The 12,784-nt window shown below is 41.9% G+C and overlaps 1 protein-coding gene across 3 annotated transcripts in view; it reads right to left on the bottom strand.

Annotated features, from left to right (window-relative positions):
• Positions 1-584: 584 nt before the first annotated feature.
• Positions 585-12,784, bottom strand: part of EDAR (ectodysplasin A receptor) — a 93,758-nt gene continuing 81,558 nt past the window's right edge. For all 3 annotated transcript variants that reach the window (XM_025869125.2, XM_025869124.2, XM_025869123.2), the window contains exons 11-12: positions 12,641-12,701; positions 585-3,256 (exon numbers count right to left, since the gene is read on the bottom strand). In XM_025869125.2, coding sequence (XP_025724910.1) covers positions 2,934-3,256; positions 12,641-12,701 — 384 coding nt within the window. In that variant the 3' untranslated portion in view covers positions 585-2,933. The remainder of the gene's footprint in view (positions 3,257-12,640; positions 12,702-12,784) is intronic.

Here is a 12,784-nt window from a genome sequence, read left to right on the forward strand (position 1 = left end):
ACTCTGGGTTGACCATATGATTTGCTTTGGCCGAAAGAATGAGCTAGAAGTGATGATGTGCCAGTTCTGGGTGTAGGCCTGACGAAATTTTGTGTCTGCTCGTTATTGCTCCTCTGTCATTGCCATGTTGGAGGCATGCCTAGCCTAGATAATGGTCTGAGGCCAAGGATGGGGGACAATGGAACAGAGCAACCCCAGTGAGAGTATCCTAACAGAGGCCCCAGCTGAGCCATATCCAACTGAGCCCATCTCAGCTGAGATCCTTACTGACCTCTGAACTGTAATAATATATTGTCACTTTAAGCCACTGAATTTTGGGTATTTTGGGATTACACAGCAGTAGCTAAGTGATATAGTGACGGCAACTTGGAAAGCAAGGCTCCAGGTGTTTTTTTATACAATCTCAGTGTAATGTTTGCTTCTGTCAAGCACACGGCCCAGGCCATAAAAATGTAGGCAATTCATTTAGGCTGCAGTCTCACGGCAGTCTACATGGGTCAGAGTAATCAGAGGCTTCTCCACTCACCCACCTCCTCCCTCTCTCCACCCCCAGAAAGAACTCACATTGTAGCAGTCTGTAGGTCTTTTTATTAGTTTATTGAAATTGTAAAATATAATAAGTTATATATACAAAATTAGACAAAACTATTGACAATTAAGACTTCACTGGCTAGGGCCCATAGCTCTTAGCTTCGGATGCTCCCTAAATGTTTTTAAGTATAGCAAAATAATGACTGTCTCCGTACAAAATGGCAGGGTAGAAATCCCAGAGGGTCAGTGATAATCGTTATGGTCTCATCGATTTGAATTCCATAATGTAGGCTAAAGTCCATCAAAATAAACTGTTCTTGGATTTGTTTCCAAATAAGTAAATGGCAAAAGAATGTTTAGCTCCATAAGGACTAGCTCCCTAAAAGTTGCGAGTTGAGGGTCACTGAAACATGGTGTGATGCTGGCTGGACCTCCGGCCCCAGGAAGTGAGGCAAAGCTCTGGGCCTGGGAACAGCCACCCCTGCTCCTTCACTGAAAATGTTGTTCTTGAGAAACTGCAGGCTGTCTCCCTGGAATGGCATGCTCATCACATGTGACATTTGCATCCTAATTCAGGGGGAGACTCTCATTATCATTATCACAAAGCAGGAGAAAGGGGTGCCGTAGGATTTCAAAGAGGAATTAAAAGGAGAATTAAATTTTGCCATGGAGGATATACCAAATAGGTTCTAAAAAACAGCAGCAAACAGACACAGCAAATGATGATATTAAATATTCAGGACCTAATTATGATCCTATCACAGTATGTTCTACATTCATTGGTGGGAAATGGTTTGTTGGCTTGTTGGCTCTAAACATATGACTGATTTCCTCCCCCCAAAGCATTTGTTCAGTCATGTGACTTGTAATTTTAAAAACATAGCTTTGGAAGTCAGAGACTGGTTTTAATTTAGTAATAACCCATAGTCAGATCTGTCATTAGGAAGCTCAGCAGTGAACTCTAAATTAACCCCCTGGTATGATCACTACCCTGGCTCCCACACTCTTGGCAACTGCAGGTGTAGTAAGAGAATTTGCCAAGAACAATGCCAGTTTATTACTTTATCTCTAAACGTGTATCAAACAACTAGTTACTCTGAGTTTTTCTGCTTAGAAGCATGTCTCATTTAACTTGATGACTCACAGTGTTCACCTGGATGTGTACCTCAAAGGCCTGGCATTTCCTGCAGCCCTACTTTCCTATTTCCCACCTGAACTGTACTTACCCTGATTACAGAGCCACAGGCTAACTTCTCCTTTGCAGAGAAGAAAATGGCCCACGTTGGCACAACTAGAACCAGGTCCCTGGATTCTAAGCCCAGGCCCTTCCTGTGCTGTGGGGCCCCACGTTCCTTAACTGGTTCAGAAGATCTCATGCCACAAGGCTCATCGACAAGTCTCAGATGCTCAAAATCTACAATTATGCATGGCTGAACTCTTAGGAAGTCACCATTTCTCTTTATACATAGAGCGGACCACTCATTTCTGTTTGAAGCAAAAACAGGCTGACCCATCATTTAAATAGATTGTGTTCTTGAGCATTGCTGCCCACAAAAGGGTCAAACCTGACTAAGGATGAGAGTGGAAAGCAATTCATGTGTAATACAAAACCACCAGGTGGCAGGCCTGGGATTCATGCAGTAGGTGAAACCGGCCACTGACTAGACACAGGTCTATTTAACCAGACACACACCTTCTATGTCAGGACAGAAGGCAGGCCACAGAGTGAACTCTTCCATTAGTGACTGGAAGGGCTGTAGGAATACGGATGGCTTCAAGAACAGGCAAAGGTATCCCAATGAAGCCACTCAGGATATCCATAGACAAGTACCGGCCCTGACACTCTACATGGAATGGGACATCTGCCTTTTGTAGCCATGTCACCAGGCTTTCAAGTTGCTTTCTTCATGGGGCTGCCCTCCTTCATCACCCATGGGGAGCCATCTCCTCCCTCAGAACTTCTATTACGTTGTCTTACCATCCCCTCACCCAGACTCTTTGATGTCCTCTAGCAAGGTGGTTTGTAAACACGTCTTCTCTCTCTCCCTAGGTTGTAAACTCCTTAAAGACAGGGACCAGATTCTTCACCCCTGTCATCCTCATGTTGTTTGGTTCATCTGAGCACCCAACAACGTCCCTTGAATGAGTTCATGAATAAATATTCATCCTGCCTGATGAGGTACAGGTGGGGAGCTGGGATACTCCCAGCTTTAATCTTTTATCTTTGATTAGATTGGAAGACGGGCCTCATTTCCTCTTGTTCCTAGGAACAACCTAAGGCAAAGCCTGGTGACAGGAGAAAAAGCCTCGATTCTTGGCAGTCTGTTGGCAGCACTCACAGCTCCAGAGCCCTTGTTAGATCGTTGGTGCCTCCCAGGGAAGACAGCCCACAGGCAGGCTCCTCAGGCTGTCGTGGGTGGCTGGGAGGCAGGGGGCACAAGCCCGGCCCACTCCAGTATGTCCGCACACAAGGACTCCACGGCATCTAGCCGCTCGATCTGCACCAGTTTTGTGAGCAGCTCTGGGATGCTATAGCCTGCCGTGCTGATGCGGTCAAAGAGCTGCATGCCATCTGTCATGCCCCCAATCTCATCCCTCTTCAGTCCAAAGCTCTCGGCGAGGTGGCGCCATGTTTTCACAACGGCCTTCTCAGAGTTGTACGTGGAGCTGAGCATTCGGCTCGTCTTCTCGAGACAGTCAAATGGCAGCTCTGTGGGGCTGAGACCTGCAGAGATGAAGGGCCTCGTCAGACACTGTGAATGGCAGGTAACAGAAGCTCAACACCATTAAAAATTATTTTTAAAACCTTTTTTTAAATTGTAAAATGAAACACAGATGCAGAAAACCACACAAGATAAATGCATAGCTTGAGGTGAACTACACCCAGGACTTTGCCAGCCACATGAGAAGCATAAGTACCCTAACCCTAATAATAGCCCCTCTCCTCCTGGGAAAATAGCTGCCACACTGGCTGTTAGAGTAATCCCCTCAAGACCACTGTCAGCAGATGAATGGATAAAGAAGATGTGGTATATATACACAATGGAATATTATGCAGCCATCAAAAGGAATGAGATCTTGCCATTTGCAACGACGTGGATGGAACTGGAGGGTGTTATGCTGAGTGAAATAAGTCAATCAGAGAAAGACATGTATCATATGACCTCACTGATATGAGGAATTCTTCATCTCAAGAAACAAATGGAGGGTTGCTGGAGCGGTGGGGGGTGGGAGGGATGGGGTGGCTGGGTGATAGACGCTGGGGAGGGTATGTGCTATGGTGAGTGCTGTGACTTGTGTAAGACTGTTGAATCACAGATCTGTACCTCTGAAGCAAATAATACATTATATGTTTAAAAAAAAAGAAGAAGATAGCAGGAAGGGAAGAATGAAGGCGGGAATCGGAGGGGGAGACGAACCATGAGAGACGATGGACTCTGAAAAACAAACTGAGGGTTCTAGAGGCGAGGGGGGTGGGGGGTGGGTTAGCCTGGTGATGGGTATTAAAGAGGGCACATTCTGCGTGGAGCACTGGGTGTTATGCACAAACAATGAAACATGGAACACTACATCCAAAACTAATGATGTCATGTATGGTGATTAACATAACAATAAAAAATGAAAAAAAAGACCATTGTCAGCAGTCACTGAAGTCTTGAGTATGGGCTACCCTTAGTCGGGTGACCCTGCTTCCCCTGGAGTCGGGCTGAGGAGGGAGTCAAAGGAACAGTATCACATCCCTTTATGGGGCTAGCAATCACCTTTATGAAAGGTGCTTTCAGAGACAGCCTGAAGTTGGTGCTACCTGAGCCAAGTCACTGCCACCTGATGGTTCTCAGCCTTCCCTGCACATTAGACTCGCCTGGGAGCATTTGAAAAAAAAAAAATTTGATGCATTTTCCCTTTTGGATGATGGAGTAAATATGTTTTTCCCTATTCTTTCTGGTAAGTACAGCTAAAAACCCTGGATGCTATGTACAAAGCAAACATAAGGAGACCTGTGGACAGAAAAGACAGACTGGTAGGGATCTTGGAAGTAGAGCAATGACACAGTGCTGAGTTCCTTGGTTTCCTTCTGCCTCATTATCCCAGACATGGAGCTGAAGAGTCCAGCAACCCAGAAACACCAATAACAAACAAAAATAGCCCCAACAGAGACCTGCTCTCTCTAGCTAAAGCACTAGGAAAAGAGAAGCTCAGCAAGAAGAAAACATTTAGACAACTGCTTTGTTACAGCCAAACACCACAGAGAAAACTCTGGCCCCGCCCCCACTAAGGCCAGCAAAGGCTGAATGGGAGCTTGACGTCCACCCTCAGTAGGTTGTAACACTGCACCAGTTGTCAGGGAAGGTCAAATTGAGAGCCTGTCCACTCCAGTGGTATCGGTGGAGACCACATAGAGAAACAGATTCCCACCCCACGCCCCTGCCAGCAACAAAAAGAAGCCCCTACTTGGGTGTCAATGAAGGGTAAATGGGAAGCTAGACATCTACTTCCAGAGAGATATCAGAGGAAACCAGCTACAACAGAAGGTTTAAATAAGATCCAGAGTCTCGTAACATGACATAAACCTTCCAGTTTCAATAGAAACCCACTCAGCACACCAAGAACTAGGCAGATCTCAAATGTTCTTAATTTTATTTTTGAAAATATTTCCAAAAAGGGGAAAGAATGTGAGGCAAGTCAGCCAAATCTTCTGTTTATGGCTAGGAAGATCTCAAATGAATGAAAAAAGAAGACCAAAGATAACAGATCTGATAAGTATTTTTAAAAAGCCATGATAAAAATGCTTCAACAAATAATTACAACACATGCTTGAAACAAATAAAAAAATAGAAAGCCTTCACAAAAGATAGAAAATATAAAAAAGAACCAAGTGGCAATGTTAGAACTGCAGAAAGACAATAATTGAAATAAAAAGCTGAGTAGATATGCTCAATGCAGAATATAGAGGAAAGAATTAGTTAACTGGATAATAGAATTGAAATTATTTATCTGAACAACAGATATAAAATAAACTGAAAAACACAGAGTCACAAGGACCCATAAGGCTAAAACAAAAGATCTCACATTTGTGTCATGGAGGCCAGGAAAGGAGAGAGAGGGTATGGATGGAAAAGGAAATAATGGCTGAAAATTTCCCAAACTTGAAAGAGACATAAGCCTACAGATTTAAGAAGCTGAGAAAACTCCAAACAGGATACACCCAAAGAAATTCACATCAAAACACATCATAAATTCTTGAAAACTAAAGACAAGTCTTGAAAGCAGCAAGAAAAAATCAACACCTTACCTACTGCAGAAAAGCAATTAGAACAGCAGTGGATTTTTCATCAGAAACCTGGAGACCAAAGGGACATGGCGCAGTATTTTCAACTACAGAAAGGAAATAACTGTCAACACAGTGTCCCACACTCAGTGAAAATACCCTTCAGGAATGAAGGGGAAATCAAGACATTCTCAGGATGAAGGAAAAATAAGAATCTGTCACTAACAGAACTACCTTAAAAGAATGACTAAAAGAAGTCTCTAAACAGAAAGGAAAGGATAAAGAAGGAACCTTGGAACATCAGAAAAGAGCATAGTAAGCAAAAATATTGGTAAACGTCACAGCTTTACTTCTCCTTTTAGGTTTTCTGAATTATGTTTGCTAGGTGAAGCAACTGATGTGGTTCTAAATATATGTAGAGGAAATATTTAAGACAATTATAAACAGGAAGGACATAAAGGGAAGTTTTTTATACTTCATTCAAACTAGTAAAAGGATGACCTTAGTGGACCATGATGAACTGTATATATATACTGAGAGAGAAGTTGAGAGATGAAGAAACTACTAAAATAGCTATGGAAAAAGCTATGTACTCAGAACACATAAAATACATCACTCAAAAAAAAATCAAAATGGATTTCTAAAATATGTTCAAGTGACCCAAAGGAAAGCAGGAAAAAGAAAACAGAGAAAATGAAAAACAGAGACAAAAAAGAATAAACAAAAAATAAAATAGCAATCTTAAATGCTAACATTTCAATAGCTACATTAAATGTAAATGATTTAAATATCAATTAAAAAACAGAGCTTGGCGGAATGGTCTCAAAAATGGCCCAATTATATGCTATCTACAAGAAGCTAATGTCCAATATAATGATATAGGCAGGTTGAAAGTACAAGAATGGAAAAAGATATACCATGTAAACACTAATAAAAGGAAAGCAGAAGTGGCTATTACATTAGACAGAGTAGACTTCAGAATAAAGGAAATTGCCAGAGACCGAGGAACATTATATAATGATAAAAGGGTCAATCCACTGTGAAGACATAGCAATCCTAAATCTATATGCATCAAACAAGAGAGCTCTAAAATATGTGAAGCAAAAACTGAAGAAATGAAAGGAGAAATAGACAAAATGACAATTACAGTTGGTGACTTAACAACTTTCCCTCAGTAACTGATAGAACAACTGGTAGGAAATCAGCAAGAATATAGAACTCAACATCACCATCAACCAACAAAATCCAATCAACATTTATAGAATACTCCATTCAACAATAACAGAATACATATTTTCTTCAAATGTAGGCCTTAAATCTCAACAAAAGAATGAGAAGAATTGAAACTGTATACAGAGTGTATTTGCCTACCACAATGGAATTAAACCATAAATCAAAAACAATGATAATAGGAAAATCTTCACACACTTGGAAACTAAACAACACACTCTTGGGGGGGGGCAGGGATTAAATTTGATTTATTACATTTGTTTCTCCATGGAGTTAATGCATTTAAAGACATAGTTTACTTTTCAAATGGAGAGACATTGTTTTCAGAGACCTTTATTAGATTCCTGCTTGATCCCTTGACATTCCTTTAGAAGAAAATTGTATATGGGGGTGGAGGGAGAAAATATGTGTGGGTCCTCTTCTTTCTGGAAGGTTCCAGAACCAATGGCTGTTGGTACTTCCCACACAGGGAAGAGTGACCAACAGTCACTTCCTGCTCTGTGTCCTGCTCCTGCAATGAGGAAAGCCACTGGCACTGGGAATAACTCCATAGTGCCGGCCTTTCACTGCATTCTGAGGGCCCCACTATTCAGCAGGCCTCTGTCTTGCACCACTGTTAATGCATTTGGCATGATATGAGGATTAAACAACACACTTCCAAATAATCCATGGGTCAAAGAAGAAATCTAAAAGGAAATTTTAAAAATGAAGGAAAATAAAAATACAACATATCAAAGTTTGTAGGACACAGCTAAAGCAATACTGAGAGATATTTATATCACAAATACATACATTATAAAAGAAGGAAAATCTAAGCTCTCATCTCAAGCATTCAGGAAAAGATAGCAAAATAAAATCAAAGTAAACAGGAGGAATGATATAGTAAAGAGCAGTCATCAATAAAAGTGAAAAAGGAAAAACAATAGAGAGAAACATGAAAAGAGTGGTTCTTTGAAAAGATCAATAAAATGGACAAATGTATGATTGATAAAGAAAAAATGAAGAAGACACAAAATACCAATATTAAGCAATGAAGAAGGGAATATCATTATATACCCTGCAGACATTAAAAAAAAAGGGGGGGCACCTGGGTGGCTCAGTTAAGCACCTACCTTCAGCTCAGGTCATGATCCCAGGGTCCTGGGATCGAGCCCCATGTCAGGCTCCCTGCTCAGCGGGGAGCCTGCTTCTCCCTCTGCCCCTGCTCATGTACTCTCTCTCTCTTGCTCACTCTCCCAAATAAATAAATAAAGTCTTTAAAAAAAATTAAAAAAAAAAGGAATCTACAAGCAACTCTACACACTTAAATTTGACAACTTAGATGAAATGGGACTATTCCTCAAAAAGCATGAATACAACTCACTCAGTATGAAATAGATCTTTTGAATAGCCTTACATGATTAAAGAAATGTAATTTGTAATTTAAAAAGCCCTCCCAAAAGAAATCTCCAGCCTACACAGTTTCATTGTAGCCAAACATACAAAGAAGAATTAACACCAATTCTACATATCTCTTCTGGAAAATAGAAAAGGAAGAAATACTCTCCAATTTATTCTGTGAAGCCAGTATTAGCCTGATACCAAAACCAGACCAAGACAGTACAAAAAAGAGAAACTACACACCAATATCCCTCATTAATACAGATAAAAAAATCCTTAACAAAATATTAATAAATGGAATTCAACAATATATAAAATGAATTATATACCATGACAAATGGACTTCATTCCATGGTTGTGAGACTGGTTCAATATTCAAAAATCAATGTAATCTATCTACAAAACTAATGTAAATCATTTACAAAACCCCTAGAACCAACATTACACTTAATGGTGAAAAACATGCTTTCCCTTTAAGATCAGGAACAAGGCAAGGAAGTCTGTTCTTACTACTCTTATTCAATATAATGCTGGAAGTTATAGCCAGTGCAATAAGGCAAGAAAAGGCATAAAGATTGGGAAGGAAGAAATAAAAGTGTCCCCATCTGTAGATGTGATTATCCATGTAGAAAATTTCAAGGAATCTATAAGAAAACTCTTGAGACTTTGTGAGTTCAGCAAAGTCACAGGATATGAGATAAACATACAAAAATCAATTGTATTTCCATATACTAGCAATTAATATGTAGACACTGAAATTAAGATAAAATGTCACAATCATTCAAAAATAAATGAAGTTCTTAGATATAAATCTAGCAAAATATGTATAGGACTTATATTCTAAAACCTACATAATGCTGATGAGAAAAGTTGAAGAAAATCTAAATGAATGAAGAGACATGCCATTTTCATGGATTAGAAAACTCAACATAGTAAAGATGTCAAATCTCCCCAAACTTTGGTATACAGATTTGATGTAATTCCTATCAAAATCCCCAGCAAGATATTTTGTAGATATAGGGACAATTATTCTAAGATTTATATGGAAAGGCAAAGGAACTAACATTGGCTAGAACAATTTAGAACAGAAGGAAGAAAGTGGGAGCAAACAGTCTATCTGATTTCAGGACTTGTTGTGTGCTATGTGGTACTGGCAGAAAAGCTGACACAAAGATCAGTGCAACAGAGCAGAGAACCCAAAAAACAGACCCACACAAATATGCCCAAGCTGAGTTTTGACAAAGGTGCAAAAGCAATTCAATGGACAAAAGATAGCTTTTCCCAACAAATGGTGCTGGGGCTACTGGACATCTACAGGCAAAAAAACCCCAAAAAACAAACAAAAAAACCCCAAAAAACCAACAACAACAAAGAACCCCTTTTATAAAAATTAACTCCAACTGATCATGGACTCAAATGCAAAACAAAATGATAAGTCAGAGGAGAAAATCTTTGTGTTCTAGGGCTAGGCAAAGAGATCTTAGCCTTGATACCAAAAACAAAATCTATAAAAGTAAAATGATAAATTTGACTCATCAAAATTTCACCTCTCTGTGAAAGACACTATTAAGAGAATGGAAAGACAACCTACACAGTGGAGAAAATATTTACAAATCACATACCCATCAAAGGACTAGTATTCAAAACTCAACAGCAAAAACCCCCACAATCCAGTTGGAAAATGGGCAAAAGATAGAGAAACATTTTACTGAAGAGGACATACAGATGGCAATGAGCTCATGAAAAGAGGGCACATACTGAATGGAGCACTGGGTGTTATAGGCAAACAATGAATCATGGAACACTACATCAAAAAGTAATGATGTAATAATGTATGGTGATTAACATAACATAAAAAAAGATGCTACATTAGGGAAATGCAAATTAAAACCACCATGAGGTATGAAAACATAACTATCAGAGTAACTAAAATAAAAAACAGCAACACTAGCAAATGCTGGCAAGGAAGTAGAGAAACAAGACCACTCACACATTGCCGGTGGGGATGGACATGGTACAGGCACTTTGGGAAACAGTTTGGCAGGTTTTTGTTCTTTTTTTAAAGACTTATTTATTTCTTTTAGAGAGAGAGAGCGAGAGCACGAGTGGGAGAGGCAGAGGGAGAGGGAGAGAGAATCCCAAGCAGACTCTGTGCTGTGCCGAGCTCGGTCCAATGCAGGGCTCGACCCCATGACCCTGAGATCACGACCTGAGCCAAAAACAAGAGTCGGATGCTCAACCAACTGGGCCACCCAGGTGCCCCGGCAGTTTTTTAAAACACTAAACATGCAACTATCATACAACCCAACAACTGTACTCCTGGGCATTTATCCCAGAGAAATGATGACTTATGTTCACATAAAACCTTTTCATGGCTCTTTATAGTGGCTTTATTCATAAATAGCCCCTGGAAACAACCAAGATGTTCTTAAATGGATGAACACTTGGACGAGTTGTGATTCGTCCACAATGTGGGCAGGTACTCAGGGGTATGAGGAAAACTCTACAACACACACAACAACCTGCATGAATCTGTGGGGAATTATGTGGAGGAAAAGGGCCTTTGGCAAAAAGTTACATGGTGCATGAGTCCACTTAATGTTCATGAAATGACAACTGTAGAAATGAAGAACTATTAATGGTTGCCAGATGCTAAGGAGAGGTTGGGGTGGGGAAGTGGGTGAGGCTGTAAAAGGGTATAGAGAGGGATCCTTGTGGTGAAGGAAATGGGCTCTGTCTTCAGGTATCAATGTCCTGATTGTGACTTTCAGATTGATTGAGCAAGATGGTCTCATTGGTGGACACTGAGTAAAGGGTCCACAGGAACTCTCTGTATAGTGTCCTACCACTGCATGTGAATCTGCAGTGATCTCAGAATTACAAGGTTAATTGAAAACAAACAAAAGAAATTGATGCTGGAGACTCACCCTAGCCAAATTACATCAGGATCTTGGGGCCTTTGGGGGGGGTGGCTGGGCAGAGGGGAGACAGTGGAAAACTCTGGGTGAGTATATACTATTCCCCCAGGGCTGGGCACTGCTGGTCTGAGGTTCCCTGCCTTGGAGATGTGAGTGTCCCCAAGGGTTGATAAGCACACTGAGCACCCCAGGCTGTGAGAGGGTGGCCAAGCACATGGAGCTCACACTCTTCACCCTCCCAGTCTCACTGGAGAAGCTCCTCTTTCCTCTGGGGTTCCTGAAATTAATTTGAAAACCACTGTCCCAGGAGTATGGGCTCTAAAAGCCAAGACATATTTTGGGACAGAGAAGAGCTTTCCAGGGTGATGGAATGCAAATCTCAGATCATCCTCCACAGGGCAGCCATGCCAGGCTTATCAGACATGGGGCATGTGTAGTTATGGAGAGATGCTGCATTTCAACAGGCAGCCAAGTCGAGTTCTTGGCCCCCGGAAGTTATTTCTGTCCAAAGGAGCACTCAGCCAGCAAGCCTGCCCCGGGCTTGGTGTGCTGGGCTCCACCTCTGCGGAGAAATGAGAGGCCCCCAGGTTCCACAACTCCTGCTTGGGGCAGACCCAGAAGTCCAAGGAGGGACGCCAGTGAGACCAGGACCGAGACCGAGTGGCCTGATTAGCTGGGGAACATTCTCTAACCTCAGTGATGAGGGGTTTTGTCCCCTGGGTGGATACAAAGGTAATTTAGAGCCTAGATTTGGAAGAAATGGGGACTGTGGATTCTGGTTTCAGGCTGAAATGCTTTTATTCCTAATCTTGCTTCCCATACCCAGAGTGTAGTTGTGAGACAGCCTGACTCTGCTTGCTTGGGAAGCATCTTTGAGGAGGGGGACCAGGACCCAAGGAAAGGGCAAGGCCACCTAATAACCGGGTAAGTGACTGAAAACACCAGTGCGGAGACAGCATCTGGGGGACACTGGGGGACACTGGCTCCTTCCACTACTGTTCTCTACTGACTCCACGGTCCTCCAGGGAGGCCCTGACCCAGGGCTGGCTGGGTGTTATCTCCTTGTCCTGTGAGGGAAAGGACCTTGGGGAGTGCCAGGGAAAAGGCCTTAAATAGTTTGGCGCCAAATTCCACGTCCCTCCACACCTGAGGTGGGTTCGCCAGCAGCTGGGATGAGGAACATGACAAACTGGGGTGGGTGGCCTTTCTTGGCCCCCGCGGGGCCCCAGGACTCCTGCCAGAGCCACCTCCTCCATGTTGACAGTTGGGGAAATCTGGGGTATGTGTCCCCAAACAGCATGTCCATGCTTACCTTCAACAACTCCACACACATTGGCATACACATCCAATATCTTTTTCCTTCGGCTTTGAATCTATGGGAAAAGGGAAGAGAATGTTAATTTTCAGAACAAGAGGAAGTGGTAGCCCACAAAAACGCAAGTTCTCCATCCCAGTG

This window comes from Callorhinus ursinus, unplaced genomic scaffold, assembly GCF_003265705.2.
Source record: "Callorhinus ursinus isolate GAN/ISIS: 27379988/994484 unplaced genomic scaffold, GSC_fseal_2.0 scaffold10, whole genome shotgun sequence".
Classification (NCBI taxonomy): Eukaryota; Metazoa; Chordata; class Mammalia; order Carnivora; family Otariidae; genus Callorhinus; species Callorhinus ursinus.